Below are 15,446 nucleotides of genomic sequence, written 5' to 3' on the forward strand. Positions count from 1 at the left end.
CCCCCCCAAAAAAAAAAAGAAAAAAAAGAAAAAAGAAAAAAGAAAAAAAAAAGTTTGAAAATCTTCACTTTCTCTGTTCCCATGGGGATGAAGATCTGCCTTTGCCTTTACCATCACATTCTCTTTCTCTGTCTCTCGTTTATTTTCGCTCCTTCTCTCTTCCTCTACTACAATCTTTCTTTTTTCTTTTTCTTTTTTAATTACAAGTTTCATTCTAATATTTTGAAGAAAAAAGGGTTAGAATTTAGTTACTCTAGATCTAAAATCTTTATAAATGATCCCTATGTTACCAACTATATATGAGGGTGTTATTTAACCATAGAATTAAATTATAAAACAACGTTTGGTGGAAAAACTATCCTTCGACTATAATGTGTTACAAAAAATACTATAATCTCCAATTAGCTACCGTCAATATTTTGAAAATCATTATTTATTATATTATTTACTACAATTTTTACTATTTTACATGTCAGTATTTTTTTTTTAATTTTTTGCTATAGTGTTTGCTATTTCTTTCTTACATTAAAATAATTTACACCTCACCAACTAATTTGAGATTATAATAACTAACTTTTTGTTCAAATACCTCCTAACTTTCTTCCAATCATAGGACAAAATTTGTAATTTAATATATTATCTTTCGAGTAATACTTAGATTCATCTCAAGTTGAACCAATTTTTATGCATCACATTTTCATCACTGACGTTAGAAAAGAATTAAAAGATTTCAGGAAAAGAAATAAAAAGAATTTGTAACATGAAAAATTATGATGGAAAATCTAGTAATGTTGGGGATGCACCTAGTTATTTTTTAATTCTTTTTATCCTCTTCCCCTAATTTTCTACTATTCTTCTCTTCTTCCTTTCCCTTCCATCAAAATCAAACTGTGAAAGATTTATCCCCACAATCTTTCTTTTTCAGAAATTTTTTTAACGTTCCCACACGCTTTCCCTTCCATTGTCTTTCCCTTCCTTTCCTTTCAATGTTTCCAAATCCATTTCTCAAAACCTTCAAAATTGAATATCATCAAAATTACCCTTTCCACACTTTTAGTTTCATCTTTAACCTAAAAAAATAAACATAAAAAATTGCCCAATCGAGTAGAACAAACAAACAAACAAACAAACATATCACTATAACAAATTTTATGGCTGAATAACCGTAATAAATACCTATTATTAATGGAATTAAACCTAATTAACAATGGCGGATGGCTCGATTTGTATCCACACGAGTGGTTGTTTCGTACACCGGAAGCTCTTCACGGTACCGATCGCCGCCGTTCATTACCGTCAGATGATCTAGTTCAAACAGATCTGAACTTGAACAACTTGCTGTTTCGTCTTCATCTTCTTCGGAGAGATCATTGTCCGGATGGTGAAAATTTCTAATCAGGAAATCGTTCTTCTTTTTGACTTGCTGGTAATCTGTTAAAATTTTTCTGGCTGCTGCTGTTGTGGATTCCGCGGTTTCGGCTTTGTTCTTGATTTGGAATTTAGGATCTTCTTCGTATAAGGATTTGTGTCCGCAAGGTCTACAATATTCGTCTACGATTGTACTCACTGGATAGAATCGAACCGTTCTTCTGTCGCCATTGCGTAATTTTTCGCTAGAGCATGGCGAGTTTTTGCTTAAACATGATCTGGAAAACGATGCGGCGGAAGAGCAAGTTGAAGTTTGGCCGGATTTTGATTTTCTTTCTGAGTTTGGATCTTCAGAGACGCTGGTTGATGATACGGAGTTTCCCGTCTTCTTTGGAGTTCCTGCGGTGAAGATTGAATTGAGAAAACTTGAGAGGCGTCCTCCTGGTGAAATCGGTTGCTTCACCTTCTTTAAATTACTGTAAATCTTCAACGCCCTAGATTTCGATTTAATCATGGCATTCTCGTCGAAACCTCCAGATTTCTCTTTGTTTTCAACGAATTGATTGCTGTGTTTGGACTGTGGCTTCTCTCTACTCTGTCTCTGCTTTGCCTCCGTCTTCTCCGGCGGTGGAGCCGAGACGCTGGTCCGAACCGGCTTCGGCCTGAACTTTGCGAAACAAGACGGCGTCAAAGATTTCGAACCATACATTGATTCAGTATCCGAAGATGAAAATCCGCCGAAACTCGAATCGGAAGAACTCGAAGTTGAACTAAAGAACAAAACGTCTTCTTCCCGATCATGCTGGTACAACTGAAATTTTATCTCAGCTTCCGTCAGAGATCGTCTCCTTTGAGCGCTCACCTTTTCAGCAACCTTCTTCTCGATCCATCTCTCAATCAACAAAGCACGATGAAGACTCGCAATCTCCTCATCTTCAACATCACTCGTCGCTTTCCCGATCGTTTTACCTTGCTTCTTCAACACTTTCTGTCTGTAAAATTTCAATTCTCCACTTCTCTTATCACCTCCATCGTCAATCGAACGATAGATTTCATCAAGCAAACTCGAAGAAAATGACTGAACATTACCTCCTCCATTCCTAAACCTCTCACCTCTCACCCTAACTTCCTCCCCGCTCATGATTCCAAAAATAGAAAAAAAACAAGAAGAAATAAAAATCCAATCAAGAATGGGAAACCGAAACGAAATGATGATAAATGAAGAAGAGAAAACGACAATGGCGGAATGCTCCGTCACAGTATAATAGCACACAAGAAGTAGGGTTCGGAGCTGTGTTTCATCTCTTTCTTGTCTCCTTCTCGAGGTTCAAAAGCTGCCATGGAAGGTGACAGAAACAGTTGGAAAAGAAAACTAATTACACATAATTGGATCAATACTACTTTTCTTTCTCTATATAAATTCCCAGGAATTTTGCTGAATCGAAGATGAACAGGAAAAGCAATGTAGATTAACAAAGCAATTGATTGAAACGGTTCTAGAGAGAGAAAGTAGTGAGAGGAGAGAGAACGGAGATTACTAATGAGAGGGAAGAAGGCACGCTTTGAAGAGCAGAACTGAAGGTGGAAGAAGGAACAGGAAAGAGAGACTTTATAGGATCTTCACGCGCGTGCTTTTTTATTTTTTCCAATTTTCCAATTACATGACGTGGCATTAGTGAATTCTCCATTTTGCCCCTTCCTTTTTGTATGCAGAATTTTAAAGCTTTATTCCCCCTCCCTACCATTTCGATTTTCTGACCCGTTGATCGGGCTTGTAATCGCTGTAATAACGGCTGAAATTGAAAATTTTAATCGACATTCGAGGCTAAAATTGAAACTCAAATTTTAATCTCCTATCATTAGGTGTACTTTTCTTTTTTCTCTATTTAATTTAATAAATAATATCTCATTTGGTAATTATTTTTTATTTTTAAAAATTTAGATACTACTTCTACCTTTAAAACTCGTTTTTATTACAATAATTTAAAAAATTAAATCAAATTTTGAAACTAAATAAAAAAATTTTAAAATCTTGTTTTTGTTTTTGAAATCTGGATAAGAATTCAATAATGTATTTAAGAAATATGCAATAATGAAGAGGAAATATACTTAATTTTCAAAAATCAAAAATAAAAAACTGAATACCTACCAAATTGGACCTAAGTGAACTCAATTATTTTTTTTTTCAGTAAATATGTGTCTATTCTATTTAGATATTCGCAGGAACAGTAAAGAGATTTTGTTGAATATAAAGCCATGTTTGCGAGTATTTTTGTAAGTAGTTAAAATCACTTTTGTTATTTTTTAAAAATTATTTTAAAACATGTTTTTATAATTAATTTTGATGATATGAAAATTATATTCAAATTTGTTAAATTAATTTTGAGTGATTAAATGCGTGTTTCAGAGTGATTTTGATTTTTTTTAATCCGACAATAGTGATTTTAATAATTTTAAAATCATTCTCAAATATGCACTTCAATAACTAAAATTAACTAAAATAATGTTTGTTCGAAATGCCATGAATGAAATTGAAATTTTGAACACTATGATTAGGTGTACTTTTCTTTTTCCTCTCTTTAATTTAATGAATATGTGAATTCAATTATTTTTTAGTCAATAAATATTTGTCATTCTATTCAAATCTTAAAGACAATAGTATACCTAAAATTTGTCCAATAGATATGTCGAACCAAGATCTTATTAATCTAGCTTATCCTCCATCTAAATTTGGTGGTGGTGGTGATAGAGGTGAACATGGAGGGCTAAAACATTGACTACTCTATTTTCTTACATGTTCCTTATTCTTAACCATGGTTAGGGGTATTCATGATTGGGTTGAAAGACTTTTTCGACCTAACGTAATTGTTTCGGGTTGTAAATTTCTTCAACCAAAATAACCCTTATTAAAAAATGAACCTAACCCAACCCAACAATGAAATATTTGGGTTGGGTTAGTTTCGATTAATATGATAATTTATTTAATTAAATCTAATTTAATTATTTTCATATATTGAATTAAAATTAACTACTCAATTTCAATTTATAGTGAAAATTTTCTTTCTAAAGTGCAAAGAAACTAATTTTAAGAGTCGTTAAAAAATAAATTATTCAAAAAATATTGAAATTAAATAAAACTAAAACCAATATATGTATAAATAATTGTGTTATAAGTAACAAAAAAAATATTTTAAAGTTAATAATAAATTCGAGTTGGTTCAGGTTATATTAGGTAAACCCATGAACCAACCCAACTCATAAAATTTTCACTTATTTGAACCCAACCCAACTCAAACCACACGAGTTGGGTTGGGTTAATCGATTTTTTCGGGTCATCGGATTTTTTGAACACCTCTAATGACTATCATATTCTTATCCTGCATTTATGATGTGATATTCTTATAAAAAAACAATAGACACAAAATTGAATTATGGTATAGAATGGACCTATGAAGCTTAATATTTAACTACTCAATCCTCTTTGCAACCAAAGGATGCCTTCATTTGTATGAAGCCAACTCGAGCATCAATTCATTGGATTAATGTGTATATCCTTAACCAATAGGTCAAATGTTAACATTATTCGATCCCCACATGTTGTTGAACTAAAACAATTATCATAATAATAACATATTCTTCCTTCTTCCCATTTTTTAGTACAATAGGGGTGAAGAGATTCAAACCATGCATAACTTTTGGTACTAAAAGATATTATATACCACTTGAACTATATTTATTTTGACTAAGACTTCCTCCTTTAATATCATACTAAAACACCCTTAAATCCGAGCTTAAGCTTTGGGCTCCTCCATTCATAAGTACATTCCTCTATATTGTTGGTAAACAATTCTTTCACCAACAATATATCTTAGTCTACAAATTAAAGCCATCATAAACTACTTGTACTAGATATTGTCGACCTCAATAATTGGTATCAACATTACGTTTGAATGAAAGTTTCGAGTACAAAATAATGTTCATAATTTTATTAGTTTAAGTAGGCAGCTATAAGGCTATCGTACGTGAGAAAAATAAGAACATTGACAAAATTAATGTCTTATTCATTGTGCCTTTATTTTTAACCACCGTATTAAAAAAAAGGCCAACAAACACTTATCAGCCAAACTCTCTAGCATCATTGACAAAAGGAAACAATTTCTGAGTGTCGGTTGTGTAATAATTATACTATTGTATTTAACCACTTGATTTTAAAGCTTATTAGAAGTGTATTTGGCATTAAAAAATGTATATATAGATAAATTGTAAAAACAACCTTGAAATATTATAGTAGTTATAATTACATCTTCAAACTTTCGATTGAAAAAATTGAACACCCCAAACTTATACAAGTATCAAAATTGGACTTTTAAACTTATAATAGTTGTAGAAATTAGACTCCCAAATGATAAAAATTGAACCCTCAAATTTATACAATTGTTACAATTTCTACAATTATATATAAGTTTGAGGGTTCAATTTTTATATAATTGAAAGTTTGAGGGTACGATTAATTTTTACGATTTGCCCTACAAAACAATTAGTGTGTTTGAAATTTTGAATCAATCAATAAGATTCCTCAACTCTTTCAAATTATCTTATACCTTAAAATGAATTTCAAGAGAAAGAAAGCTTGAAAGTTGTCAACTTAACAGCTTTTTTCCATCATCATCATAAAAGTGTTCAACAAGCGTTGCAAGAGGCATCTCATTCTTTTGTATTTTTCACATTTTCCATAAATAAAAGTGGAATTTTGTTTCTAGCTTTTGTTATTTACTAATAATTTCTTTCATTTCATTCTCTATTTTCTGTAATATACACTTTTGAAATGTTTGTTGATATGAATTTTAGGAAAGAAAGACTTTTATTCCCATTTCATTTGGATCTTCATACTTTAAAATGTTAATTGTTAATGAACTTAAAGGGCAAAAACAAGAATGAAATTAGATTTTAATAAACTTGAGGGATCAAAGGTAAATATTTCAAAATATGCATGATGAAAAATAGGGTTAAACAAAAAAGACTGTAAAAGCTAGTTTACTAAAGTAAGAAAATGACTAAGCAAATACTGATACTAAAGAAGCTATAAATGTGAATACAGGGTATACTAATGAGTCACAAACTCAATGGTTCAAAAAGGTAAAGTAGGAAGGTAATTGTAATGTAAGCCCTTATTGCATTGAGGAAAGTAAGCATCAATGATTAAGCCACAAAAAAGAAAAAATGCTGTAAAGGAAAGCCAATTCAGGGTCATTATATTAAATAAAAGGAATTTCAGACCCCAAAATGCAAAATGCAAAATAAAAATCACCACACAAATGTGAAAGGTTGTGTGTCCCCATAATCCTTGCCAAAAGCACATGATTTCAATATCTGGTTTCCAAACTGTTAAATCATCTCAAGACAAAAAAAAAAATATATGTACAATAATAATAACAACAATAAATTAGTAAAAGAAAAAGGGGCTGCACAGAAAGAAAGCTGCACTATCAACTGGTCTCCCCTTCAGGTCTTTTTTTTTTTTTTTTTTTTTTTTTTTTAAAAAAAAAAAAAAAAAAAAAACTTTTTGGTCCTTAGACATCGAGTCTAATTTTCATGGTCTGGTCCCTATGTACCAAATGTTAGTCCTTAAATTTTGAGATTGGGGTCAATTTAACTCAGGATTCAAAATTTTAGTCCTTAAAGTTTAAGATTTAAGTTTTATTTCAATTTAGACTCTAAATTTCGATATTTTCACTTTTAACCTCAATTTTCACTAAATAGTCCTTTTCCATCTTTATTATTAATATCTATTTAATATAAAAGAATTCATAATTAATTATGTTTCACTAAAATTAAAGTCCACATTGAAGTTTATAATTATTTTATATTAATTAATAAATGAAAGTGAGCATTTAACGAAAAATCGAAGTTAAAAGTATAAATCTTGAAACCTAAAGATCAAATTGAAACAAAACTCAAATTTTCAATAATAAACTTGTAACACTTTAAAACCCGTGAAGTAAATTTAAATCAATATCAAAATATCATGATTAAATGTGTAACATTTAAAAACGCTTGAAAACCAAATTGAAACTATACCCAAAACTTAGAAACCAACAAATTATTTTCCCCCTTTCTTTTAGGATTTTATCATCATCATTATTATTATTGCTGCAAGTAAAAGGGGAGATGGAAAGATGTGGGTTCTAGTTCTACTTCAGACAGAGAGCTAAACAATAATTCCAAAAGGAAAAAAAAATGTTATAAGATGAGAGAGAGGAGATGAAATGAGAGGACATATGTAATTAATGGAATTTTGTCCTTGGCTGTGAAGGGAGGGAGGGCTACCAAATATTGGTTAATAGAAACCAAATAATATATTGTCGTGCAGAGACCCAGCAGGTCCCTTGCTCCCAATTGAATGATAAATCAAAATAGAGAAATGGCCAATGTGAGACCCACACCTTCAGTTGAGTTCTTAATGTTTGTGTATTACTTTGCTTCTTTTTCCATCATTATTTATTTGTTTTCTTTTATAGTCTCTGTTTCAAATAAAATAAAAGAAAGAAAAGAGAGGGAATGTCTTTATTTTGATGCCCTTTAAAGGTTCATCAACTCATCATTTTCTGGATCTTCTTAGACATTTGTTGTTAGCCTTTTGACTAGAACTTATAAAAGTGGGTTTAATTTTAATTTTATTCACAATTGAACATGAAAAGGCGAATGAAGTTACCATGGGTTGGACCTAAATTTTTGATTTGTTAAAAGGACAATTGTAACAAAATTCGATACTGTAAGGTCAAATAGTTGTCCCACTAGACTAGTTCAGGTGAAACTCACTCAAATCATTGATTGAAAGACATAGAGGGGAGAAAAAGAGAAAAAAAAAAAAAAAAAAAAAAAAAGCAATGGTTCTCCATGGGCATAAAATGATGGCGCATTAGACTTAGAGTGAGAATGTAAAAATCCTTTACTGCCAGAGGTACCATCTTACATTCCTAAGATAGAAACAAACCTTAATATTCAAGCAAAACAAACAAACTTAAAGTTTAGAAATATCCTTTCATTATCTTTTATTCTTCTTTCAAGGAGTTTGCCCTGCACCCATAGACAGTCTTTGCAGTATCACCTAAGATTTCTATTTGTAAAACATAAATTTTACAGTAAAGATCAAGATGTTTTGTTTTGTTTTATTGTTTTTTTTTTTTAAAAAAAAAAAAAATCTTAAGTTAAAAAGGAACGATTAAAACCTATTTAGTAACCATCTCATCCTTTGCTTTTTGTTTTTGAATTTTATGCTTATAAACACAACTCCTATCTATAATTTTCTTTTTTCTTATGGTGCCTACTTTTTACAAAGTTTTTCAAAATCCAAGCTAAGTTTTTAAAACTAAAGGTAGTTTTAAGAAAATGTATATCTTTCTAGAATTAACCTTAAAATTCAAGTGACTTCTTGAGAAAGATGAAACAAGAGAAAATAAGCAAATAAAAACACAAAGAATAGAAAACAACCAGGTAAATACCAAATTCCAAAAGGCCATGATGCCCGTTACCTTTGGGTTTCCAACGGGTTAGTGGCCTACCCTAGGATTGCAAAGTCTTTTCGTTGATATGTCATCGAAAAGATTAGTCTCAAAAGACAGAAGTAAGGTAATTGGGGTTCATATTATTCTCATTAAAGCAAACGATCATCACCTGCATAAGCTGTGTCGACTCATTTTTTAGATAGATTCAACCTCACTTTAGACAAATTTCTCCTTTTGCATTCAATTCAGCCCAAGGGATTGTCTGTCATTAAACCCTGGCCTTGAAGGTTAATCATAAAAATTTCAGAGTTAAAAAGGCATCCTACTAAATGATCAATATTGCAATTGATCTAACATGGTTACACTTATATTTATTTATTTATTTATTTTGGGTATAACCATGGGAATGAGAAATCGAATCTCCAACCTTTACAGTGGAAGGTCATGCTAATTACTGCTAAGCTAAGTTCACTTTGGCAACATAGTTACACTAAATGATGCACCGTATAGTGGGTGGGACCAGGGAGTTTTAGCTGCCATATGAAAACATTTACTCACAGTTCACTCTATAATCTAGGGTTAGAACCTGCCCCTTCCTCTCCCAAATGATTAAACGAACTTCTTAGTGGCTCTACAACATGGTCCGACATTTTATCTATGTGGGATGGGTTTCCTTTTTTCTTTTTTCTCTGAAAAAGTAACAAATCCGGGATCAAATACAAGTATACTAAAGTACGGATTGGGATGAGAGCTTAGATTTAAAAAAGAAAAAGAAGGAAAGAAAGAAAGAAAAAGAAAAAGGAAAAAAGGGTGCCATAGTTTGGCTTAAAAGGGCTGGGAGATGGTGGAGATCCCAAGAAAGGGTTGGGATCGGAGACAACGGCCAAAGAAAGGCTCTATTCCCAACAAAAGCCAAAGAAATAAAGACTATGAACTAGAACGCATTTGGCTCATGTCTTCTTTTTCTTTCTGTCTCTGTTTAAGGCCTTGACGAATGACGGGCAAAACTGGCTAGGTATGGATAAAATAGTTCTTTCCTTTTCTAACCCCACTTTGCATAATTTAGAATGAAGCATAACATAGGCCCTACACAAACCTTTATTAAATCAAAGATTCAAAGTTAAGTAAAACATACAGATATGGAACATTGCAGAATGGAACTTTAACTGGGAGCTGTCTGTTCTCACCAAGCTGCAGCAGCACCAACAGTTGTAATCTGGACCGGCAGTATTTCGAAAAAAGTAGGGGCAGTGCCGTAGCAGAAAGTTAATTTATTCTTATCCGATAAAATTTTAAGCAAAAGAACGTTCAATGCAGTCCTTGCACCTTTCATTCGGATTTCAACCCCTGAACATCTACCAACTGGTAAAGGTCACCACGCCTTTGCTTTAGAAGTGGTAGGTTAGTCCTGAGTAGTTTGAACATACTATCAATGAGAGGGAGAGAGAGTTGAAAATGAATGAAAAGCATATTAGAAGGTCTGAAAGAGGGATCACCTTCTAAGCTCAATAAAGGAATAATCAATCTCAGATATGACTATCGCTTCATCATGTTCTGTTGTAGCTAGCACTTCCCCAAACTGCAAGATGAATTATATTGCACTGATTTTGTGGAAAAGAATACATGATAAAAGCTAAAACAAAAGGCATAGTTTGTCCATGAATAGAGTTGAGAAGTTCCAAACTGACCGATCGAAATTCAAATATATAATGGCTTCAGTTGCATAACATAATTGAATAACAAAGCTGAACTTTAGCATTGACTCACCGGCCCAACAAGGGTTGAGTGGCCCCAAGCTACATAACTAGCATCAGCATTTCGAGCAGGTGAACATGTTGCCACATATAACTGAACAACAAAAAGTATCAATGAAAAATGTAATGTCATCGTCTGTGATCATGTTCACAGATGAGATGGAAAGATTCTTCCTAATGTTTTTGGAAACTATGGTACATTCAATTATGTTACAAAATGCAACCATTTATAACGCAGAAATATTAAAACAGCTACATCAATCATGTCATATTGCTATCATTTTTTTTCTTTAATATTGCTTTGTTTGTGCATAACACATGCAACAAGAAAAACTGAAGACTCGTCACATACCTGATTATCTACAGCCCTGCATAAAACATCAACGCACAAATATTAGTTAGAACAATCAAGTATTTCAGCCTACAATGGAGTATACAATTTTATGCTCTTCAAAATTTGAGTAGACCCAGAAACAATTTATCTAAAGGAGAATAGACCAAAAAAATCAGATTATTGAATGGTCAAGTTACAGAATATGGGATGGCCGCAATGTAATGAAAGTTAAAAAAATTTCCCCCTTTTTTCTTGAAGGCAACAATGGTTTTAGGCATGGCTAGGGGAGGGAAAGGGATCAAAGGAAAGGCTTTGCCTGATTAAAAAAAATGACTCTTATCAATAGACAACCCTGTATCTCAGGTCCCAATATACTTTGTACACACACCTGTATGTGGTTGTAGTCAATATATCACAAAAGGAGTCTTGTTCTGCATTTTTAGGCAACATATACGGAGTCTCAATTAAAACTTACCCATCTTATAGATTAAAACCATCTCCATACTACTTAGCATGTTCACAACATCAAGACATACGAGCAAACATTAGCAACAAACCATGAAGGCAGAAATTAATACAGAAGCTTATACCTTGCACGTTGCAATAACTCCCAGTGCAATGGTCCAGTAGTCATGTTAAATGCCCCAGGATAGCAAATCAAATGAGCACCTGATGTTAAGAATTTGTAAGTGTCAGCCCTATACATGGCTCTATCAAGATAGTCAACATAAAATTAACATGATTGACTTTGTATGGCCACCACAACAATCTATGGGCTCTGATGAGCTAAAGAATACAATCAGATTAACACGTCCAAGATGCATCTTTTATTAGATGACTGGGCTTACACACATTTGCTCACCTATCCTATCCCTCCTCAGCTTACACTAGCCCCGGGCCTTTTGCTCTTCTAACGTAAGTTCCAAGGCTTCACACAAGTCTTCACTGACATAATATGCATGCTTATGTAAGGTCAGGCAGAACCGTTGTTGCCAGATGGGAACTTCCCCCATATTGCTATCAACATGTCGCACGACCTCTTAACATTACACACTGAACTAAAGAGCTCCCAAGGCCACCTGATTCGGAGTAGAACACTCCTTTTTACACTTCGGTTTCACCCCGGACAATTCCACAGCGTAGAGCTTCAATCAATAGGCCATTTCAGTCTTCTTTTATCCTCAGCAATGCCCAAAGACTCCCGTGCCTTTCTTGGTTGGACCAACCCAACTGGCGATTTCCGACAAGTTTTTCTTCATTTTTCGAACAAGAAGCGGAACTACAGGGATGAAATGAAAAGTGTCTCTTACGATTACAGCCTACCCCCCATATTTATAGGCGGATAACGATTCGATCGTCAAGCTGAGTAGCTGGGTGTTTAACCCTGCGTTTGAACAATACCTCTTGGTACTTATCCTTTCATTTAAGAAAGGCTCGAGTGATTATGTTAATCAAACCAAAACACACACGCAATTTATTCTTGTTCTAACATAAGAAATCCATACCAAACATAAATACTGAAAAGTTAGAGTCCTCATAATCAACATAGGCTCATATTATAAAACAAAACTCGAGCTTAAAGGAAGGAATTGGTAGAATATATCATTTACTAAATAGGATAAATCATGTCACAAGGAATATACATATATAAATGGAGGGAGAGTCACCACCATTGGCTTCATGTAATAATCTCGTGTTAATGAAGGTGGTCTACGGTACAGAAAAGACAAGATGTACATAGGAGACTGGAAAATTTGGAAAAGAAACAGAATTAAGAGGACAAACCTCTTGCAGCATACATCATTGCTAGTTCTGGAAAACGGATGTCATAGCAGATTCCTATACCAATACGTCCAACTTCTGCATGAGCCAGCAAATAGTTAATTTCCAAACCTCATAGCCTCTAAAAGAATGAATTCCATTGCGGTTAAGCTTATTATAATCAAGTACCAGTTACAACAAACACCCTGGAAAGTAAAGGAACCACAAACCGACCTGTGTCCACAACAGTAGGAGTTTGACCTGCTGCGATGGTCTTAGACTCAATAAAAGTGATCTTTCCAGGGATATCAATATCGAAAAGATGTATCTGGAGATGAAAATGGCACAATAAACTAGTGAGTGATGAATTAAACACGAGAAAACCATCCTCTAAACAAATTAGATTAATCTAAGCAACATTAACATGTTCTCTTGCAAAACACTTGAAGCATTTTTACCATTTTAAATTCATCTCCTAACAACAAAATAAAAACTCAAACAGGAAAATATATCAGAAGGACGAACTGAGGAACATCCTAAAAGTGGAGATTTTATATTTACCACTGAAAAGCCAACTACAGATTCTTTAGTCTTTTCAGAATTATTGAGTTAGAAAAAGATGAATCAGTTTTATGGATAACAAGTCTTAAATCATTGATTAACCCAAAAGCTTTAGACATTTAATATTGTATCATTTAAAAACAAAATAGCAGACTGAGAGGCATATGAGCATCAAATAAGTGAAACTATCAGGAACACATTAAGAGTTCTACACTAAATAACCGAAGACATCCATCAAGGCTTCCCATCATCCACAAGAGAAAAAGGAAATATTTCTCATGCCTCATTGAATGCTAGTATTCCATCACAAGATCTAAAAACCATATATGAACATCATTTTGTACCTTCCTGTGTTTAGCTTTCAGCTTTCCGTCAGTGCCAAAAACACAAGAAGCATTATAAAATTTATCCCCCGAGCGCTCTACAATTGAGCCGCCGATAATTGTGACTTTTAAACGGCGAGAAACTTCAGATAACATGGCTGTTGAAGGGGAGGCATCACCACCAGCTTCAATGTCCTCGGCATAAAGTGGTAAGCTATCATGTGAATAAGGACAATTCCATATTTCCTGTCACAGAAATATGGGAAAAAAGAAAAATCACAGGCAGAACGGAATCCCTAAAGCCACGAAATACCACCAGGAAAGCTTAAAATTCAGCAAACTAACAATAATTTTCAAAATCTAAGAACTCACCGGCAAGACAACAAGCTGAGCGCCCTTTTCCACAGCCTCCTCAATGGCCTTACGAGCATGTTCAATATTCCTTTGCTTATCAGCCGTCACCGCCAATTGACATAGCGCGATTTTAAACTACGTCAAAACAAGCCAGAAATATCGACGTCCACATTAATTAATGAAACAAAACCGAGCTGAGAATGAGTCAAGTTGACAGACTGACCTTAGTGACCGGAGGTATCGGCAACGGAAGTGCAGGTGGCGATCTAGCTTGCTCGGGACTGAAGGATGAAGCCATAATCGGTGAGGACTTGATGGAGTGGAAACGGAACTTGTGGCTAATTAAATTGGCGCCGGTGAATATTACCGGAAAATGAGACGGTAGAAGAAGGGAGGGCTGCCGGAAAATGGAGCGGGAGAGGGAGAACTGGTGGAGATTGAAATTTCTGGAGCTTATCAACGAAGAAATGGCTGCTTTCATTTCAGTCTCTTGAGAAATTTCTTTTATAGCAATCTATACTTTTGAGTTGAAGATGGGTCAGACAGTTTCTTTCGATCGGAGTGGATTGTAATTTGCAATGGTAAATATAAATTCAAGATCAAACGACGTTGTTTCAACGATCAACTAAGATAGCTACTACGACGTCGTTTGAAATTATATCGTTTTTTTTAATAAAAAAATCACTTGGAAATCGTATTAATTGTATTGTATCAAGGTCAAATTTGGTGTCTATAATTTAGATAAAGTTAAAATTTAGTCCATATATAATTTTAAAAGTCTCATAAATACTTTTTATAATTTGATAAAATTCTCATAAAGACTATTTAGAAAAGTTTTATCAAAGAATAGAAAATTATAAACTTACAATTTAACCTTGTATCAATTTGAATGCCAAATTTTCTTAAGGTGTACAATGTACATCAATTTTTAGATTTTGTTCCAAAAGTATAGAATGACACTTATGTTGTTCCAATTCAACTTTAAATTGTTCTAAACAAATTAATCTAAACATTTTATTAATATTTAACTTTGTAAATATCAATGCATCGGTTTTTAGAAACATTTAGACTTCTTCCAATGTCAAATGAACAAATGGAGATTAAAATTAGATTAAAATTGAAGCATGGATTATTTTTTAATTATAAATTTGAATTAATTCACTTATGAGAATATCTAAGTTTAATCGATAAAATTATGAGCAACGCACCTAATACCTATATTCCTTCTCCCTTAGACATAATAATAATAATAATAATAATAATAATAATAATAATAATATAATTATTGTTTTGATAATTTTTAATCATTTTCCTAAAATTATTCAACCCTACGAAGATCATCACGTTTGGAAGCTACGTTTAAACGTACTCTCCTAGAAAAAATAGTTACCAAAAAATTACTCATAGAACTAGAATGTTTGGAGAAAGGTGCTTTAGAAACACTTTAAAACTACTTTTAAAAAGGGGAAAAAGAATATTAATTATA

At 33.0% G+C, this 15,446-nt stretch overlaps 2 protein-coding genes across 2 annotated transcripts; both read right to left on the bottom strand.

The window, feature by feature from the left end:
• Positions 1-1,025: 1,025 nt before the first annotated feature.
• On the bottom strand, positions 1,026-3,235 carry LOC120086494 (protein BIG GRAIN 1-like A). Its single transcript, XM_039043175.1, has one exon. It carries the CDS (start codon positions 2,507-2,509, stop codon positions 1,202-1,204), a length of 1,308 nt encoding a protein of 435 aa, XP_038899103.1. The 5' UTR covers positions 2,510-3,235; the 3' UTR covers positions 1,026-1,201.
• A 6,658-nt stretch (positions 3,236-9,893) lies between these two features.
• LOC120086355 (omega-amidase, chloroplastic) lies at positions 9,894-14,524 on the bottom strand. The gene is made up of 10 exons (XM_039042970.1): positions 14,184-14,524; positions 13,979-14,095; positions 13,628-13,852; positions 12,957-13,050; positions 12,747-12,821; positions 11,552-11,630; positions 10,980-10,995; positions 10,641-10,721; positions 10,370-10,452; positions 9,894-10,281 (listed from the first exon to the last, which is right to left on the bottom strand). Exons 1-10 carry the CDS (start codon positions 14,439-14,441, stop codon positions 10,203-10,205), a joined length of 1,107 nt encoding a protein of 368 aa, XP_038898898.1. The 5' UTR covers positions 14,442-14,524; the 3' UTR covers positions 9,894-10,202.
• Between the last annotated feature and the right edge of the window lie 922 nt (positions 14,525-15,446).

The sequence above is a fragment of the Benincasa hispida genome, chromosome 9, assembly GCF_009727055.1.
Source record: "Benincasa hispida cultivar B227 chromosome 9, ASM972705v1, whole genome shotgun sequence".
In the NCBI taxonomy this organism is placed as follows: Eukaryota; Viridiplantae; Streptophyta; class Magnoliopsida; order Cucurbitales; family Cucurbitaceae; genus Benincasa; species Benincasa hispida.

Coding starts and splice junctions, on each gene's coding strand:
- LOC120086494 (XM_039043175.1), bottom strand. CDS start 2,509: ATGAGCGGGGAGGAAGTTAGGGTGAGAGGTGAGAGGTTTAGGAATGGA.
- LOC120086355 (XM_039042970.1), bottom strand. CDS start 14,441: ATGAAAGCAGCCATTTCTTCGTTGATAAGCTCCAGAAATTTCAATCTC. Junction 13,853..13,978: donor CTCAGCTTGTTGTCTTGCCG/GTGAGTTCTTAG, acceptor TTTCTGTGACAG/GAAATATGGAATTGTCCTTA. Junction 13,051..13,627: donor TGAAAGCTAAACACAGGAAG/GTACAAAATGAT, acceptor TTTCATCTCCAG/ATACATCTTTTCGATATTGA.